Source organism: Pithys albifrons, chromosome 17, assembly GCF_047495875.1.
Source record: "Pithys albifrons albifrons isolate INPA30051 chromosome 17, PitAlb_v1, whole genome shotgun sequence".
In the NCBI taxonomy this organism is placed as follows: domain Eukaryota; kingdom Metazoa; phylum Chordata; class Aves; order Passeriformes; family Thamnophilidae; genus Pithys; species Pithys albifrons.
The window spans coordinates 6,826,893-6,846,903 of NC_092474.1; the positions used below are offsets into that span (position 1 = coordinate 6,826,893).

Consider the following 20,011-nt stretch of genomic DNA (forward strand, 5'->3'; position numbering starts at 1 on the left):
CACACGAGTGTAAAACCCAGGCCTGGATTAATCTGCCTCCAGTTACAGGCTCGCGTTTGCTGAGAGGCCTCTTCATGTTTACGGGTCTCCTCTGGCTCTCCAAAACAAGCTGTTTTGGGAAGTGTCCTGAAAAAAACTCAGCTGTGAGAAGCACCAGGAACCTTTCTCTGAGGTTCCTCTGCTGGGACAAACCAGAAGTATTTTCCTAAAGGTATAAACATCTCTCCAGGTTTGCACTTTTAAAGCCTGAAGACCCTTCTGGGGAAGTTTCCTCCTGGGGAGTGCCCAATTTTTTCCTAGAACTTAAGTATTTTCTGGCACCCTCTCCAGAAGCACAAAGGCCCATCCCTGTCCTCCTCCCTTGGGAATGAGCACAGGTAACACCCCCCCAATCCCTCAACTATCCCCCCCAAACACCAATTTACAGAGCTCAGCTGGGCACGGGAAGGGGCACAGCAAAGGCGCAGCCCTGCAGCACAGCAGGGAGGTTTAGGCTGGCTGGTTCCAGCCAATTTGGGCTTTTTGGTCTCAGCTGAGCTCAATACAAACAATCAGCTACTGGTGATTCTGTGAAATCAAAAGATCTGCCCCTGAGAGCTCAACAGACCCAACCTCCTCTTGGGTAAGGAATGCGGGTTTTAAGGAGAAAACCCCACCAGCTTCTGCTCCCCCCTGAGGGAGCTGTGCCCAAGACCAACCCCTGTGTCACCCCATGGAGACCTGAGTTTAACAGGTCCCAAAACTGCAGGGGAAATGGATGTTTTGTTGTTGAAGTCCCACAGCCTGACTGAACTCCAAGCTCAAAGCCACAACAGCCCTGACATCCCAAAAAAACCCAGGGACACACAACAATGACCTGTGAGGAAAAACAGCCTTTCCACAGCTGGATGGCAAGGAGGGCACACTTTATTTTGGAGAAATTAGAGAAACACACACCTCTGAGTGACAGCCCAAAACAATGGAGTGCCTCAGATCTTACCACTCTTTCCAGGGACACGACGGGGATTGAGGAGAATTTGGGATTATCACATTTTCCTGCTGTTGTGGAGGCCTTTGGCACTGCCCAGTGCCCCTCCCTACCCAAACCCACCCTTTGCAGCATCCACACAGCTGTGGGCAGGCAGGAACAGGGGCTGGTGGTGGGGAGACACCCTTCAGCTGGCCAGGAGTTGTCAACTATACATTCCTAGGAGTATTGTGGAAAAACAACCAGGAACCAGCATCTACTCCTCCTTCTCTCCCTTCACTGATCAAAACAACCCAAACTAACAGGCATAAAATTTGTCCCTCAGCTTCTGATCACAAGCTGCAGTGGGAACAGCAGCTCCTTCCCTTGCCAGCTGTGGATCCACCTCCTGCTCCCGAGAGTGTGACCCACCCCCAGGGAACGCAGCTGGGCCCAGGACACAGCCCAGGACAGGCACCTGTGTCACCGAAACTGCCTCTGAGGAGACAAAACAAGTCCCAGAGGACAAAGGCGTGACACAGCCAGGGACCAAGGGGTGTCCAGGCACAGCCCAACTCACTACAGCAACAGCCTACGGGGTGTTGTACAAGGAGAGAGAAAAATTAGAGACACAAAGGAAACCACAAGGGTGAGTTGAAAGGTGAAAGTTTGTAAGAAAGCCCTAACAGGGGATCCGTGACACCTGTTCTAACAAGCTCATCAAAGTTAGCAGGAGGCGTTTTCAGTCATTAGCTGTAGAGGGAAGGGAAAAAGGTCACCAGAGTAGGAAACAGGTCTTTGATTCTGGACGTGGAGGGGAACAGGTTGGAGCCACTGGTGGCTGCGAGCTGGGCAGTCCCAGGACAGGATGGTCTTGAGCAGATGCAGCAGCACTGCAGGTTCTGGTGCTGGGAAAAGCCACTCCTGTGAGCGCTGAACGTCCCACAGCATTTCCACACGGGGCAGGAGGGAGCCCAGGCTGTTCCTGGCACTCACCTCACCCGGCACTGCCAGCCAGCCTGTGCCAGCGGCACACACCGGACAGTGGCACACACCGGACAGCGGCACTGAGAGAGACAGTGCGCCCAAAGTCCCCATTTCACACAGAGTTTAGTTCTCTAATGAAGCCCCAGAGGAACCTGGTCTTGTCCTCAGCTCCTGTGCATGGAACGGTGCCCACGAGCCCAGCATGTCCTCCCACACCGTGTGCTGGTGCCGCTCTGCCAGGCTGTGACAAACCCCAACAGACACCACTGCCACCCACACGTGTCCCTGCAGGAGCTGCAGCCCCTCGGGGGGCACCCAGAGCTAAACCCAACACGGATGGCTAAAATGCCACCTCTTGCAGCTCAGAGAAATCCAAACCAAGAAGCCGTGGGTTTCCAGAACAATTTATTTCTCTAAGTTAGGCCCTCGGAGAGCAGGGTAGAGGTTGTGATAAACCAACACGGAGAAGATTTAACAATTTCTTCATTTAATAAGTGATTTTCACTACATGGTATTGTACACTGTCATCTGTTCAAAAAAGATCAACAGCTTTTAAAAAACATGATTCTGTGAGAGATTTATATAAACTGGTGATCAAGATTAACACCTCTGGTTGGCTTATCGAGTTTCTGGGTTTCTTTGCAGAACAAAGTCTTTAGGCTGGAATGCACAAACCCCTTCCAGCAGGTCCCGAGCCATTTCCATCGTTCCCAGAGCCGTGTCTGGCCCTGCCCCGGGACTGCTGTTCCCTGGAACACACGGACACTGCACAGGACGTGTTCCCTCTGAGCACGGCCCGGCACTCTGGGCTGTTTCCAGCCAGCACTGCCCTTGCTCTCCGGGGAAGGTGTGGATGGGAAGCCCAGCCAACCCAGCGGGGGGTCGTGTACAAACGGGTTCCTCTAAGTGAACTTTGGCTTCAGGAAAGAGACACGAACACTTAAAATAATGGCTTTAATTGTCATTTGAAGTGTACGGAGAGGAAAGTGTGTCTGACTTAAATATACAGCCTACCAGTGATGCTGGCAAGGTTGAAGGTTATTCCTAATGTCAACAGCAATAAAAACTAGAGACATGACATTAAAAGAAAAGCAATCCCTTTAAAACAAACCTTTAAAACAAAATTTAACGTAAAAAAAGTTCACAGTGGTTTGTATAAACAGTATGTGATCGCTGAGGGGAACAAATCTACTCTCACAGCACACGAGTGCCCTCTTTAGATCCTAAAGAACAAGATTTACACTACTCATGGTACAGTCCCACAGCCCAGCCCTGCCCGGCCGGCAGGGACGCTGTGGAGTTGTGCAGCTGTAACACCGACAAAAGGAGCTTTCAAACACTTTTCCTGCGAGGGAGAAAAGTCTTTCATTCGCTGTTACAACCAGCAAATGCCATTCATCAAATGGAAAGGAAAACCACAAACACGTTATCTATTTTGAGCAAGCTGAACAGCACAACATGACAGGTTTAAAAATGGAGGTTATAGACTATGATACAAGTCCCAACAAGGCAGCGCCAAAGTGACTATTTCTTGGCTTGTTTTGTGATCATACCCCTGGGAGGTGTTACAGGTCTGCTGGAATTGGGCTTCTTCTTCTCTGCAGGTTTCAAGATCTGAAAAGACAGAGGGATCATTTAGCAAAGGGTTTTTGCTGTTTTCCAGTCAAACAATAACTCACTTTTGAAGGTGTTACCCAGGTCTTTTGGACAAGACTAAACATGCCAAGAATTCCCTGTGTTCCCTGCTCTGTTGGAGCAGCTGATCCCAGAGCCCACACTGGCGGGGGCAGGCTGAGAGCCAACAGCTTTGCCTGGCTGAGTTAATGCCAGGGCAAACAGTTCATCCCCTCACACAGCACAGGCTTATCACATCTGTGAAGATGTGAGTGCAAACACTGCCCTGTCCACGTGTGACAGCTGTAAAGATCTATCTGAAAGAATTAACAGTGAAACATTGTTTCAAAACAGCACAAATTCAATGTGTGACCTCACTAACCAAGAGGCAAAAATCTTCAGATACTGTACCTGGAAAGAGCACATTAGTGTTTCATCCACACTCATCATGGCACCCGCGTTGTCAAATTCTCCACAGTAATTTGGGGCAGAAAAGAGAGTTACCAACTGCCTTTTTGCAAAAAACTCGTATCCATCTTCAACCACCTTTAGAGTGAAAAGCACAAGTGTTAGTCTGGGCAACTTCCTTGTGCCAAGGTGCAACGCAGCTTTACCTGAGGCAGCAGCTGAAAAAGTGGCTGTGTTTAAGGAGCAGGAGTTCCAAACTGTTACACCAAAAGAGGAGCATCACAAGAACCAGCTCAGCAACAGAGTCCATTAGCACTGAGAAAACCCTTGTTCAAGAGAATCACAGTTTTCATGCCTTAAGGAGAAAAGTGTTTTCATTCCATGGGCTGGGAAACACTGGGAACTGTTCAGAGGTCCTCACAGGTGTTTACAGCTTGGCTGGACAGGACCCTCAGCAGCTCGGGCTGAGCACAGGGCTGGGCCAGGGGACCTCCTCAGGTGCCCCAAACCTGAATTATTCTATGGTTTAAAGTACAAAATGAAAATACCTGATGAGCTCTACATATGAGATCCAAATCGTGTTTGTGGAGAAACTTAGCAACCACTTCAGCACCAAAAGTGAAGGACACTCCTCTGTCATTTTCACCCCAGCCCAGGACATCCTTGTCAGGGTCAGACCACAGGAGATCACACAGGAGACCTTGGTCTGGGACGTCTGTGGGGCGCATGATTCGTCTGATCTGCTCCATGGACTGCAGGTCTGGTGACAAACCTGGGCAGGGGAGAGACACACACAGTCCACACCTCAGGTCAGCTCTGCTCTGCAGGACTGACGTGTTCCTTCAGCACAAAAATAATTCCAAGTGATTCACCACTGCCATTTTGCGCAGTTCAATGGCGACAGCAACTGACAGTTTTTTAATCCAGCATTTGTTTGAAGGCATTTGTAACAGAAGACAAGTCACTTCGTAGCAGAGGGACTGAAAGCAAGATCAGCAAAGCCATTGCCATGTTTTACAGGATTACAATAATCTCAATAATACTGTGCAAGTGTCTGATAAAAGAGCTGTTGAGTAAAAGAGGCATTTACACCAGAAATGACAGGGTATGTTTACTGTGATGATCAGGCCTGGTAAGATGAAACAACAGTATCAAGCCAATCTCAGATCATTTTCACTGATGTGTGTCCCTGGGAACAGTAATGACTTCCAAGTGATAAAGCATTTAAGATGCAGTATGTTTTATGCCCCCAGAAAGCTGCATGAAGTATCACAGGCATCAGCCCAGCTGGACAAATGAAACCCCCCAGGTCACACAGGGCTTTGAGCAGCCTGACCTGGAGACGACAGCCCTGCCCACAGCAGGGGATTCCAACTCAGTGATCCTCAGAGGTGCCTTCCAACCCACACCACGGATTCACAACACACAGCAAACTCCTGGTCATGTCTACAAAACCCTCCAAGGGTGTTTTACTCAAAAGGAGAGTCTATTAAACATGTCTTTTGGTGGAGATGAAAAGCAGATCATGGTGTCTGGGGCTACAAAACTACCAGCTCTGTGATTCACAAAACTGACACTCATCAAGCCCAACTCTTCCTCATACACGGGCCAAGGCACCCCTCAAGTTTTGAGGCTCAGAATGTAAACATGACAATGCCATGACTGATCCTGAGTATCCAGTTCCTCAAGTATCCCCAAAGGATGTTACTTACCCCCGTGACAGCAGAATATTTTCTCATCCACAATAGCTGCAATTGGTAAACAGTTAAAACAGTCTGTGAAGGTTTTCCACAGCTTAATATTGTATCTTCTCTTACCTAGGAGAGATTTGGGAGAAAAACCAGTTAATATGCTTTTCTAACACAACCACAACCAACCTAACAAGGCTGCCTTAAGCTTACTGAGACTTGCATGAAAGCCTATACACAATTTATTTTGTGATACCCACTGACTTGTTTCATTGCTTAAGACAGTTGCAAAGGTCTCTCATTGTGGCAGAGCTCTGAGAACACCATGATTCTCTTCAACAGGATGGCATTTCCCTGTTGGCACAGCCAGGCTCTCCAGTCCCAACTTTGCTCTGGAAAATTATCCTTTGGAGAATTCAATCCATTTCACAAGATCTCGCTGTTTGCTGTTTCCTTCAGGGGAAGACAGCAATTCTTGAAGAGCAGATTTTCTTTAGAATTCTGCTTTACCACATAAAGTCACTTTCAGCAAAGAAACAGGACTGAAAATCGAAACAGGGACTGAAAAATGAAACTGCTGCAGGTTTCTGAATTTCAAAGGGACTCTCCCAACAGATCTGAACCCTGAACATTTTGCGATATATGACTAAGCCTGTGATTAATCTCCGAGGAGACAACTCTGAAATACCACACACATCTTTTGTTTCCTCACTGGAGGAGAACAAGCCATGGAGAGCCCATCTTGCAAGCTGCAAGCCAAGTGTGTTGCCCCACACAAGTTGTGACGTGCTTCAGCACAGTTAATTAACAGGATCATCTCCTCTACATCATCTGGATTAGGTCACATCCTTCGTAACAGGCACATACATTTGTACCTCACAGCAAAATCACTTGTTCTGCTCTGGTGAGGTCTCTGCACAGCCCCTGTCACACCCCTGGTCTCTGCACAGCCCCTGTCACACCCCCGGTCTCTGCACAGCCCCTGTCACACACCCCTGGTCTCTGCACAGCCCCTGTCACACACCCCTGGTCTCTGCACAGCCCCTGTCACACACCCCTGGTCTCTGCACAGCCCCTGTCACACACCCCTGGTCTCTGCACAGCCCCTGTCACACACCCCTGGTCTCTGCACAGCCCCTGTCACACACCCCTGGTCTCTGCACAGCCCCTGTCACACACCCCTGGTCTCTGCACAGCCCCTGTCACACCCCAGGTCTCTGCACAGCCCCTGTCACACCCCTGGTCTCTGTACAGCCCCTGTCACACACCCCAGGTCTCTGCACAGCCCCTGTCACACACCCCTGGTCTCTGCACAGCCCCTGTCACACACCCCTGGTCTCTGCACAGCCCCTGTCACACACCCCTGGTCTCTGCACAGCCCCTGTCACACGCCCCTGGTCTCTGCACAGCCCCTGTCACACGCCCCTGGTCTCTGCACAGCCCCTGTCACACCCCCCTGGTCTCTGCACAGCCCCTGTCACACACCCCTGGTCTCTGCACAGCCCCTGTCACATTCCCTGGTCTCTGCACAGCCCCTGTCACACACCCCTGGTCTCTGCACAGCCCCTGTCACACACCCCAGGTCTCTGCACAGCCCCTGTCACACACCCCAGGTCTCTGCACAGCCCCTGTCACACACCCGGTCTCTGCACAGCCCCTGTTACCCCCCTGGTCTCTGCACAGCCCCTGTCACACACCCCTGGTCTCTGCAAAGCCCCTGTCACACACCCCTGGTCTCTGCACAGCCCCTGTCACCCCCCTGGTCTCTGCATACCCCCAGCAGTGGCGGAGCCGCCGTGGTGACGGCACAGCCACACTGGGTGTGTTCCAAAGGAGCCAAATGGTGCCAAACAGCTACAGGCACTTCCCTCATGGCCAGGCTGACACTCTGCTCCAGGCAACACCTCCTGCAGCTGCAGGCACAGAGCAGGGAGCTGGTGCTCAGCCCAAGCTCCAGTCACGCTGATGCTGCACAGCTTTGTCCCAGCTGTGAAAGGGGACTCTGGTTTTGGCCACAGCAACAGCACAGGGCTCAGCAGGGCTGCATCCAGGGAAGGGCCAGGCCTGGGCAGTCTCCCTTAACACTACAAAGCTACAGGTCTTTATAAGAAACAGGTTGCATTAGATGCCCTTATCTTCTGAATTGCACCACTGAGAGCTGTCAGTTAACACAGCAGCCAATAGATAAAATACCCAGCTTGGCTGCTGGTTTGTAGCTGAGGAACAGACTCCAAAAGGACCAGGTAAAGGACACACTTCCCTTCCTAAAACAGGGCAAGGGCCCCTCTAAAGAGCAGAGAGGGCACTGCCAACACTGGCACCTCCCGCCCTGCTGCCCCAGCCAGAGAGGCTGTCCCTGTAACACCTCTGTTACTTACATTCATCATAAAACCCATAAATTCTATTGATGCTGGCACATTCGTGGTTCCCTCTGAGGAGGAAAAAATTCTCTGGGTATTTAATTTTGTAGGCCAAGAGAAGACAAATTGTTTCTAAAGATTGTTTTCCTCTGTCAACGTAATCACCGAGGAACAGGTAGTTGCTTTCTGGTGGAAAACCTCCATATTCAAAGAGTCGGAGCAAGTCATAGTATTGTCCATGGATGTCACCTGCAATGAGGTTCAGACACAACACAGGTGAGCCTTCACTGCATTCTTGGACTGATTTAGAGAAAGAACAAACAAAAGATGCTTCAGAAAAGAGCCTGCAGTTACATACTGCCCATAACAGAATGAAAATTACAGTTAATGTGTATAAAATTATCACATTCTGAGTTGGACATCTATGCAATGCAATGGTGAACAGCACAATGAAGGAGCTACTTAAAAATATTCACTTGTATAAAACATCATCAAAATTCCAAGAAACCAACTGTGTTTTCTGGAAACACTCAGTAATTCAAATTCTAGCAGTGGAGCTGCATCGAAAATGAAATTGGTATTTCTGCCTTTGGTTTAAATCACAGGTTTGTTTCTGACAAGCAGAATGCTAAATCATGATTTTAGATTACTGATGTCATAAATATTGAACAAGCTACTTCAATTTGAAGTAAGTCCTCAGTGTTAGAGTAGGATAAAATACTGTTTACTGGAAGCCTTCAAAAGTGCATTTACTGAGGCTTTTACATTGACATTCTTCATTCCTTTAGCATAAGTAGATACGACGTATGTGCAGAACGAGCAGGTGCTGCAGCAAGTGTGGTGAAACCAAACTAGAAAGTCATGCCAAGAAACAGGACAGAAATTTAAGTTTCCAGCAGGATTTTAAAATACTGTCAGACCACTGTTCAACTCTGCATAGCAGCTACAACAAACAACTGCAGCTCCTCATTGTTTCCTCCTGCTTGGTCATGACTGGGCCAAACATTTAACTGATACAGAAACTCTTTTCCAAAACTTTGCCAAGACCTGGTGAAACTGGACCAGTTACTTTCTGGGTTTGGAATACTTTGGCCCCCACTCCAACCTCCAGGTATGTTCCAACTCCTCCCCACTCTTCTGCCCTACAAACTACCAGCAGGAGTTTATTCTGCTTTTTGCTACAATTATTCCTTAGTTCTGCTGTAAGTGAAAGTAGCATCCTGTATTTGTTCTCTGCTTAGGGTCTGCATTTACCTGACACAGCACAAAAAGTCCAAACCAAAAATCTCAGTACTCACCACAGATTTTCAGTGGAGCTTCAAGTTCTAGCAGAATAGGCTGACTCAGAAAGATTTCTCTGGATTTCAAGCACAGGCCTCTAATTTCATTCTCTTGAAGTTGGACGTTTTTGCCTGGTTTGGATCCTCGCACTGTCAGAAGGAGTCAGAAGTCAGTTATCAAACCCAGCAACATCCCTGGGGTTATTTTAGGAGCCTGACTAAATGCCAGTGTAACACTGAATGAGAAGGTAGCAGGGTAGGATCAGGCTGCTGAGGCCAAACGGCACGGCCGTGCTGCCAGGGAAGGGGAGTGTGTTCTCTTCCAGTCTGTTACTTTCATTTAACAGAATTCATGGCTCAACACTTCCCCCGTTAAATGTCACATTTTAAATAGCAGCAGTTCAGTTCTATTTAGTTCTAAACCCATCTTGGACAATGTGACTATATATATTTTATTTCTTTGACGAAGCAGTCACACACTTGTTCTGTGGAAAGCTGTCTGAACTTGAGAAAGGGGCGTCTGCCATTCAGTCCCCACCGTCACAGCTCAGCTGTGCCACTGCCCTGAACCAGTCCCGGTAAATCAGATCCTGCCCCATCCCACACTGGAGCTGGCAAACATGGAAGGTAAAGAAGCACAGGACTGGAAGGCAGGATTATCATTAATGAAACAGTTTTGGATCACAAAGACAGAACATCTCTCCTTCTCACTGCCCCTGAGCACAAGAGAGCAGATCTATGTCACAGCCCCAGGCCACTTCACCCTCCCACCTCCCACCCTTCAACCCCTCCACTAACGCTTCAATCTCCCCCACAGCAACAATTCACCACAGCTGGTTCCCTTTAATCCCTATCAAAGTTTCCTGCTCTGGACAAGGACACCAGCTTGGCCTGAACGTTTCACACCCCTCCCTGTGCTGTCCAGCAGTGCTGTAACTATGGCTCAAATTGCACACAACAGCATTTATCAGGGTTAGGATAAGACTAAATAAAAACATTTCTGAGTATGCCATTATTGGTGAGGCTTATTTTCATTTGGCATCAAAACCAGTGACAACCTGGAACACTGATAAGGCTGAAAGAAAAATAAACGAGCAGGAGCAGCAGTGATTACCCACAGTATGAGCCACTGGTTTAGCCCATCAAAGCCAAAACTGAGCACTTGAGCCTCAGCTGCCTGCAAACACTCTGCCAGCACCTCAGAAACAATCACTGCACTGCTAAGGCTCCCTAGTTAGGGTGACTTACTGGGAACAACTCCTGTTGCACTGAGGCTGAAGAATCTATGCCTTATCCACAAAGGTTTGGGTTTTAATTGAAAAAAAAAAAAAGGCAAGCAACAAGCCTGAATCCTTTCAGATACAGAAAGCTACACAGCATTATCTTCCTGAACTCCTAAACAACCTCTTAGCCAGCTACCATTTCAGTCTAATTCCCTGGGCACTGTTTAACCTCAGTGAGAAATGTGGAAGGTGCAGATGACTCAAATCCCTGTGCTGTCACTGCGGGCCCTGTGCTGCACAAAGCCAAGCAAGAGCTGCAGCAGCAAAGGCTGGGGGTGCTCGGGGCATGGTTTGGGAACAGCAAGAACAAAAACAGTTGTGTTCCAATTTCTCATTAGCACAGAAGCTTCTGACTTTTAAGCAAGAGCAGAAATCATTGTTCAGTCAGTGTGCATCTTATCTAGACCATGAATAAAATAATGACAGAGCAGTACACATACACAAAGTCACGTGTCCTCAGCCAATCTGTCCCAGCACTCGCAGTGTCACTGCTGACAGACACCCCAGCCACGGTGGCACCACCTGCCTGTCCTACGACCACTGACAACACCCTGAACCACAGAACCTTTCCCAAACAAGCTCCAAAATGAGACTTTAGTTCAAATTACAGTGTATCCTGACAGTGACATTATTGCAGGTCAGAAGTCACAGCTCTGACACTGTTCTCTTCCAGGCAATACAGGCTCCTTCATCCCTCGCTGCCCAGCACGGACTGACATGCCAGCCCTGGAATTACCCCTGCCCTTCATGCCTGTCATTAAAGTATCCCCAGTAATGAAGCATGTAAATGAAGTTAAATCTTTGTCACTGCAGTTTATCACGCATGAGGCTTTGCATCCACACAGTGATTTTCCAAGGACTCCTGAGCAACAAGCAAGTCACTCAAAATGCCAAATATCCACAAGCAAGAAAGAACAGAAATGTTTAGAATTAAGTGGTAACCTCGCTGAATTACAAATGTAAAATTGATTTAGCCTTAAATTTTACAATCCACATTTGTTTTTGAGATAATACAATATACTTGTATTTAGTTTTCTGAGAAGCCAAAAATCTAATTTCCCATGATTTTGGTCTTTGTTAGAAATTGCTAAAACTGAACCTTGCATTTCACATCCATAAATTAAAAAGTACAAAATATTATACAGACTATGTAATGCACTGAGTCACTAAAGCTCATGAATAAAGCATATGCATTAATTTTTGCCAAAGATTAAATGAAGATCTGAAAATGGACTGTTTCAGACACTGGTTTTCTGGGTTTCTCCAGTACATTTTCACTGGACTGGTATAATCCTCCTGCAGTTTTAGTCACCTGTTCTAGAAAAGCTGGACAAGATGAAAAGATGCTTTGCTGCAGTTCCCAAACTCCCTAAACAGGCACCAGAGAGATAAAAGAACAGGACACTTTGGTTCAGCTCTGCCTGCCAGTCACATTTTCACCACTTTGTCCAACATGGAACTGGCACAGAAGAAATGAGTGTGTTCAATTTCTTCTAACATTGACCTACATATCCTGAAAAGCTGGGAAATAAAGTGGGTTTGGCTTCAGAAGAGTCAAATATGCAGAAATGCACGTTGGTTTGAGGAATCTGGTTTTTTAGTGCAAAGGTTTTCTCATCCACAACGAAAGAGCTGGCACGAAAATGCAGGATGTTTAGTCTAATGACTTCTTAAAAGGTTTCTCTGAGTCTTCAAGTTACTTGGCCCTCTAAGAAAGGCAAAAATAATATTCTAGGAAAAATCTGTCTTGTTTACAGTTTCTTTTCTCTGCTTTGGACCAAAACAAGGCAGCTTGTAGTGATCAGACAGTAACTGACAGCTTGGTCATAAAGTCAAAGAGCAGCTCAATAGTACTGCACAGGCACATCTGTTCTTTCAAAGCATAAAATAATCTCTCAGAAATTACAGTCTGGAACTGACAGTGAAACAAGTTAAAGATTAATCAGCTGGGGGAAAAAAAATCAGCCCATTTCAAGTACTATTTTATTTGTGTCTGAACAACTGCTGCAGTATTTCCAGACAGCAAAACACCCCCACCCTCTTTTAGAAAGAGATGCTCCTGCTCTTAAAAATAATTTCCTGAGAGTCTGAATTTCAATGTCCAGTCTGGGCAGTCTTGTAACAACTAAAATCTTTTCTACTGTGCAAATATGAGAAGTTTTGGGAAAATAAAGCTCTCCACTGAAAAACATGTTTCCCTGGAGCCTGGATGATCCCTGCAGAAGGAACTGCCTTGAACACAGAGTTCCACTATTAAAATGAATGTTGATTTCCAAGACAAGGACAAACCCCACCGGAAAACAGCAGCTCCCAGCTGTAAAGTGGGTGCTATAAAGAGTGCAGTATGGCAGGTGCCCAGCAGAGGGGGAAAGGAAGGAAAGGGAGAAGAGCGAGAACTTCAGGCCCCGTCATTTTGGTGCGAGCAAACAGAGCAGGTACAAAGTGTCGCTGCGGCTGCCACGAGTCCAACACCACCTGACGTGCAGGAGAACCGCTCCACATTTCCCTGGGAAGGATAAACAGGTCAGGAACTGACTGTTGGACGCTGCAGATCCCACAGACATGCAGAGGGCACATCCCATCCCACATCCCATCCCAGCATTTCCAATACTCCCTTCAGTCTCACAGCCTTTACGTCATTCAAGGTTAATATGAAAGGGATGATAATTAGGAAAGTATTCAAAAATAGCAGAAAGTTCAAAAAGGCCAGAAATTTCAGTGATTCAAACATCTCATTTCCCTTCAGCACTGCATTAGAAGAAGCAGCTGAAATGCTGTCAATTGAAGTGTGAAAATTAACCCGTCCTACAGAAAGTGCTTTTAGGCAAACGTTCTATCTGCAGGTCAGTCCATTTTTTGGGCTTATTAAACAAGTCTCTCAGTTTTACCATATTTTACATTAAGATGTCTGCAATGCCAGTGACATCTCCAAAAATACTGCAGGTTGGTTTTAATCCTTTTAGCAGTTTCCAATGACAGTTTCACAGTCAGTTTTTCACCACAGGCACAAAGGGAATAAATAACTTGAGAGTGGTTGATGTAAAAAAGGTTTTCCTTTACTGCAGGCACTCCCAGCTTTGATCAGATCACTTCGAATTCAAAACTGAAATGGAAAAGCAACTCCTCAGTGTAAAAGCCTCTAAAAAGTTCTAGTCTGCCTTCTGGTATGTCAGAAGTTCACAGCAGTATTAACAAATGAAGATTCTGCACAACTGCAAATTTTTCATCTTGTGATGTACTTCCACATGCAGAGATGGGGAGCAACAGGTCACAAACCCTGATCACAAACACCCAGGGATGACAAATCCTCCACTTCACTGACTGGGGACAAGCCCTGAATTTAACAGGCTGATTTGAATCCATGGCATTGATAAGGATCTGATCCTTATTTTTGGAATTAAGAGTTTCTATTTCCCACTCTTAGAAACTGCTGCACCACAGCACAAAATACTGAACATTAAGCTGTACAAACTATGGAAAATTACATGGTTAGAGGTCAAAAAGTGCTGCTTGTCTATGAGAAACTTCACCACAGCATCCCAACTCATTCCCAAGTGAAATGTGAGCACATTTCAGATTAACATCTCTGACAATCAGACTCTTACCCAAGCATACAAAGCTGAAGAACAAGCAACCCTGCAGACCCAGCAGTTAATCCTCTGTTTAGCAGAAGCATGAAAAAAAATTCAGAGAACTGCATTTGTAAGAAATTGTCTTCTCTGTTGTCAGCAAAAGTTTATCCATGCTCTTTAGTTCAACTCTTTTTAATAACTGGATGATAATCTTTCCCCATTTAAAGCAAATTAGAGAATAGCTCCTTGACAGCTCCACAACGGGGCTTTACTGGGAATAGAAATCTGTGGGTGTATAAACAGAAATGTTTGAGGATTTAAGAGTCTTTTTGCTGATTTTAGTGCACTAACCAGTGTTTCAGCTTTCAGAATGGCTGCCACCATTCTATCCTTGCATGGCTTTATCCAGAGTAGCCTCCACTCACTGGGTAGTTTTCCTTGGCAGTGCTGGCAGAGGGTGCAGCACAAAAAAGATTTTTGGAAACATATTTGAACTTGATTTCACTGAGGTCCACTGGAATGGTGTTATTTTCCCCTGTTATTTATTGTTACCATGGTAAGGCTGCTACACTTCCATCTTGTTTTCTACCTGTTACCATGAGCTCCAAAGCAGACCCTGCTTTGCTGGCAAAGCTGCAACTTGGAGGATGAAGGAAATGGATAAGGGGCTCAGGTTACAGGAACCCCACCTGGCATGGCCCGAGAGGAAGCCACACTCCACTCCAGGAATCTCGGGATTTGTCACTCGTTCTTTACTGGGAGCCAAGCAGGAATTCTGCCATTTCCTGGAACCCTTTCCAAGGCCATACAGGTGCCACTGAGTTTTCATCTCACAAGGAGCTTGTTTAGGATCTTGTTGCCTCCTGGAGTTTGACTCAGCAGACACTCAGCTGCAGCTCAGAGCCACAGCTGCTCCCACAGCACTCCTGCAGAAGGGAGGCATTTGCTCTGCTTTGTGCAATCACCTCTGCCTGCTCTTTATTCCTCAGCAAAGTGAGTGAGTTCCACCAATATCCAACCCTTTATGCCCTATCAAGGACACTCAGGAAACATTTTCATACCCAGTGCAGGATGCTGTTACTGTGTTTCAGAGGCCTCATTCTTGTGATTAGTACAGTCACTAAAGTGACAAAAGCAGACATCCTGTACTGGTATGAGATTGCTCCCAGCAGAACACAACCCTCCTTAGGAAAGAAGGGAACAAATACAAACGGAACTACAGCAAAAAACCATCAGCATGTTCAGTGTTTTAACTGAGTGTTTCTCCAAGGCTGAGAACAATGTTACTGAAAAGTGGGTTTTGTGACATTTCAATGCCAAACAGCTCTGTACTATAAACATTTGGAGCAAGGAAGACTCTTCAAATATTTATCTCAGCATGAGAAGCTAAAGTATGTTCTTCCAGGCCTTTCAAAGAACAAACTAATAATTTCAGCCAACCAGCCTAATGTGGGTGGGAGAACATCCACTGTTTGGAGAAAAAGTAAGAACAATGTCACTTGACCAGAGCAGTCAGGATAGAAGGCAACTAAAATCCCTCACAAATACATTATTAATACCCCATATTAAGGACAACAGCAGAGTAATTTATTATTCACCCTTTGCTTCGCCTCAACCATTAGGCTGGAATCACTTCTTCCAACAGTGAAACGATAGAACAAATAGTGCCTAACTGTATTTGCTCACTGATTCCCACTATTCCATCAAGTATCTCCCTCATCCTCGGGTTTGTCACCTTTACAAAGGGATGAGCCCCCTGCTATAAAAATATTTAAGTATTTAAAGTTTGAAGAGAGCTGTAATGAAATACCAAATTACAGCTTGCAGAAGGATTTGGGCAGCTCCATTTGGGAGCTGATTATTGGGCCAGATGTGCCGTGTTTTGGGGCTTGCACACAGATTTTAGTGTGTGTGCAGCCCTGTCTGAAGGGGCATCACCTGGCAACGAGCTCAGGGACAGGCACACACTCTGGAGAACGAACACAATTCACTGGTTCCACCAGAACTGCACTGAAAAAAATTAATTTGTTTACACTAATCTAAACAAATTGAGAATCCTTACATAACTTCAGATATTCCCCCCCTCCATTTAATCCCCTGCAGATCTCCACCCTGGAAGTTCAGTCCTGTCACCCACCTGGCCAGACCTTCATAATTTCAGAAAAAAGGTGAGTGAAGCAAATTTGAAACAACCCAAGAGAATGGAATTTGCACAGCGACTGGCACCATTTAACACTCCAGAAAAATGCTGTGTTTGCTGAAATGTAGCATCAGTTTAGGGAAAAAGAAGTATAAAAATGACAGAGGCCACAAAGGCCAATCGTTACTCTCTGTCTGGCAAAGATCTTTATAACAGACATTTAATAAAAGAAAAAAAAGCACCAGCACAGGTTACTAACACTGGTAATTGTTTCTGAAATATTGAAAGACAATCATTGCCTCAAGGAACCCAAAATCCCAACTGCAATAGTAATGAAGGAGAAATATTAATTTTGGTTCTGGCAGCTGATGCAACCTCAGGTAACATCTGTAGCTGAAAGAAGCATCTCCTGAAGGATGTCAGTAAACCTTCTCAAGCTGATTTATGAATTCTTATCTGCTCCAACGTCTAACACTGCTATAAGCTGGGTAAGAACAGACTGACATTGCAAATCTCGCTACTATTTGAAACTTAACAAGAGAAATCACTCAAAATCATTCAGTTCTCTTTCTTGGATTATTTTATTTCATGCTTTTGAGACTAAGAATTTACACTTTGAGAAAACTGTACTAATTGCACTATGAGAAATCAATCAGACTTGTAACTAATATCTGCAATAAAACTGGGCTTGTATTAATATGTCACTAAACATGTGACATACAAGACCTGACATTTACAAGTTGTAGTACTGGAGTTTCAGGAAAATCCTGGTTTATGAAGGGAAGTCTCTAAATAATTGAAACCAGGGCAGTTTAAATTGGTAACAGGCAAAACCCAAAACGGATCAGAGGAAAAACCCCATTTACTTTTACTTATTCAGTAATCCCATAATTCATCATAGGGCTTTTAACTCCAAATAATTTCTATTTTCTAAGGGTTCTGCTCTTGTTCCTCTGCCTGACCTTTTGCTATCTAAGCATTACACAAGCAAAATCCTGTAAGAAGTGTGCAAGGAAGACATTTCTTCATCATTTGTCTCATCCCAGATGACTTTGTGCCAAATGGAAAAAAGTTAAATCCCTGACAAAGCTGTTCGAGTCCAGCTGCGGTGCTCGCCCTCACACACATGACATGAGGCTGGATCAGCAGGTTCCTTCTCTAAATAATTATGATTTTCCTTCATCCCTGGAAGAGAATTTTTCACTTCTCAGCCTTTTGCCCTAAAATCAATCCCAGTGCGATGCTGAGCCCGCAAGGGAAGGGACGATGTGGAGACACCCCCAGGTCTTCCTTTGGTTTAGGAACTCCCAGACAACTCTTTTCACCCCCAAAGCACCAACGATACCAGACAATAAAGCCCTTCCACAGACTGTCTGAAACACCAAACCCCAACCCTCTATTGGCACCTAAAAACCCACCATATGTTACGAATTAAGAGCCAAAATCCTGTGGAAGGTTATGCGAGCAGCTCACCAAAGCTAAACCCACGGCACACTGAACCCAGGGCAGATGCCTCCGACTGGCTAAAAAACAGTCTCTAAACACACTGGGTCTTAATCCCAGAGCCCAACGACTGCCCAGCCAAGCACTGACCCCATGTGCATGTGTGAGAGGCAAAGAGAATGCCCCAGGCATTTTAAAAACAGCTTCCTACGAAAATAATATACTGAATTAAGCATCCCCTCAGAGCTGCAGGGGGACAGCCGGCTGGTCCCAGCGTTGCACTGGCGAGTCATGAGGCAGAAACCTCTCGCAGACACACGGGCTGAGGAGAAAGTTGGGGCTGCGGGGCAGAGCCAGGAAGACAAAGCCCCTCCATTTTGGTGTCCCCTCAGTCCCCGCCGGGCGGGCGGGACGCGCAGGACAGGCCCGGCCGCTCCCCCCCGCCCCAAAATCCCCGACCCTCACCCTCCAGCAGCCGTTGGATGATGCTGTCGATGTTGAGCTTGTCTATATCCGCCATCGCCTCTCAGTGGCCGGGCGGAGCCCTCCCCACCGCTCCGCTCGCGGCTTGGCTTGGCTTGGCCGGCCCGACCGCTCTTGTCCTGCCTCGTCTTTGCTTTGGCCGTGCTCCGCCGCGCCTTCCCTTCCCCGTTCGGCCCGGCCCGCTCCCCCCCGCCCCCCGCCCCCTCAGCGCGGCCCCGGCACTGAACAAAATGGCGGCCGTCCCCTCACGGACCGGGCCCAGCGCACGGATACCGCGCGTGACGCGGCCCCCGGGAACCGTTTGTAGGCCGGGCGGGAACGGCGCGCGCGGGGGGTGATGCGGTCGCTCCTCCCGCGCGCCGGGTCCTTCCGCCGCCCGCAGGTGAAGTAGTGCGGCGGCGCTCGCGGCTGGAGGAGCCGCGGCGGGCACGGCGTGGATCAGGTTGGAAAACACCTATGAGATCATCGCGGCCCAACCCATGGGCCAGCACCGCCCTGGCAGACTGGCCTTGGCACCCAGAGCCGGTGCAGTCGGTCCCCAAACAGCTCCAGGGAGGGTGACCCACCGTGGCCTTGGGCAGCCCATTCCTTGTCACACCGACCGTGCCGTGAGGGAAGGGCCGTCCCGGGTGGGGTCCCTCGGGCTCTGCAGGGGACAGAAGGGTCACCACGGCCCTCACCTCGTGCCCTCAGCAGGGCTTCAGCCCCACAGACCCCGGCGGGGGATGCAGGCGGGATTTTGATGCTGTTTGCGCTGTTTTAGGGCTGGGGGAGCGCATCCCTCACACCCTTCACCTCACGCCGAGCCGCGGCCGCCTCAGGGCTCCAGCCGTGTGGCCTGAGCAGCCCTGCAGCTCCTGAGTGCCTTCAGCACCTGCAAATACTTTGAAAAACACTTTCAAATTCTTACAGATGAAGAAATGAGCCTCTTCCTTCAAAACCATCCTGCTACTTTATTTCACACTTGTATTGTTTTATTCTCTCTGTAGCCATAGCTTGGCTACAAGTGCTTAAACGAGGCCGTGCCCATAACTTGGAGTGAGACTGGCCTTTCCCACCCTGAATATCCTTTAATTGCTGTATTTGCTCCTGCTTTAACTGGCAGGGACGACTGTGTGGAGCTCTTCCCCCCTCCCTGCGGGATCGCTCCCGCTGGGCCCGTTAAACAACACCCATTTATGGGCCCGAGCAGAGGTCGGTCCCGACCGCGACACAGCCAAGGCTGGCGGGAGATAAGAGTGTGCAGAGTGTCCCCAGAGCTTGAGATCCTGCCCCTCGCACTCCCAGCCTCCTGCCCCTCGCACTCCCAGCCTCCTGCCCCTCGCACTCCCAGCCTCCTGCCCCTCGCACTCCCAGCCTCCTGCCCCTCGCACTCCCAGCCTCCTGCCCCTCGCACTCCCAGCCTCCTGCCCCTCGCACTCCCAGCCTCCTGCCCCTCGCACCCCCAGCTCCTGCCCCCCGTAGTCTGACGCTCTGTTTCCCCAGAGGACCTTATCGTACGAGCGCCGCCCGAGCTGATATGCTAATCTTAGTCACGCTGGTGCAAACCCAAAGTAACCCTGTTGGAAACAATAGAGTTACTTCAGATTTACTTCAACGTGACAGCCTTTGCAGATTTGCATCTATTTTCGTGCTGCACCTTCCCCAAGAACGGCCCCCTCCGGCTCTTGCACCGAATGCTTTCTTTCTCTTTCAAATCCTTTCTAATTCTGCAGGGCGAGTTGTTCTCTTGGACTTAGCTGAATTATTTAACAAGGAAAATTGGTCCTGTGTTTCCTGAGGAACCTTCCTGGCCTTATTTTCCTTG

At 47.7% G+C, this 20,011-nt stretch overlaps 1 protein-coding gene across 1 annotated transcript; it reads right to left on the minus strand.

The window, feature by feature from the left end:
* Positions 1–2,321: 2,321 nt before the first annotated feature.
* On the minus strand, positions 2,322–18,452 carry PPP1CC (protein phosphatase 1 catalytic subunit gamma). The gene is made up of 7 exons (XM_071571967.1): positions 18,187–18,452; positions 9,302–9,433; positions 8,022–8,252; positions 5,668–5,772; positions 4,504–4,727; positions 3,959–4,093; positions 2,322–3,547 (listed from the first exon to the last, which is right to left on the minus strand). Exons 1-7 carry the CDS (start codon positions 18,239–18,241, stop codon positions 3,458–3,460), a joined length of 972 nt encoding a protein of 323 aa, XP_071428068.1. The 5' UTR covers positions 18,242–18,452; the 3' UTR covers positions 2,322–3,457.
* Positions 18,453–20,011: the final 1,559 nt, after the last annotated feature.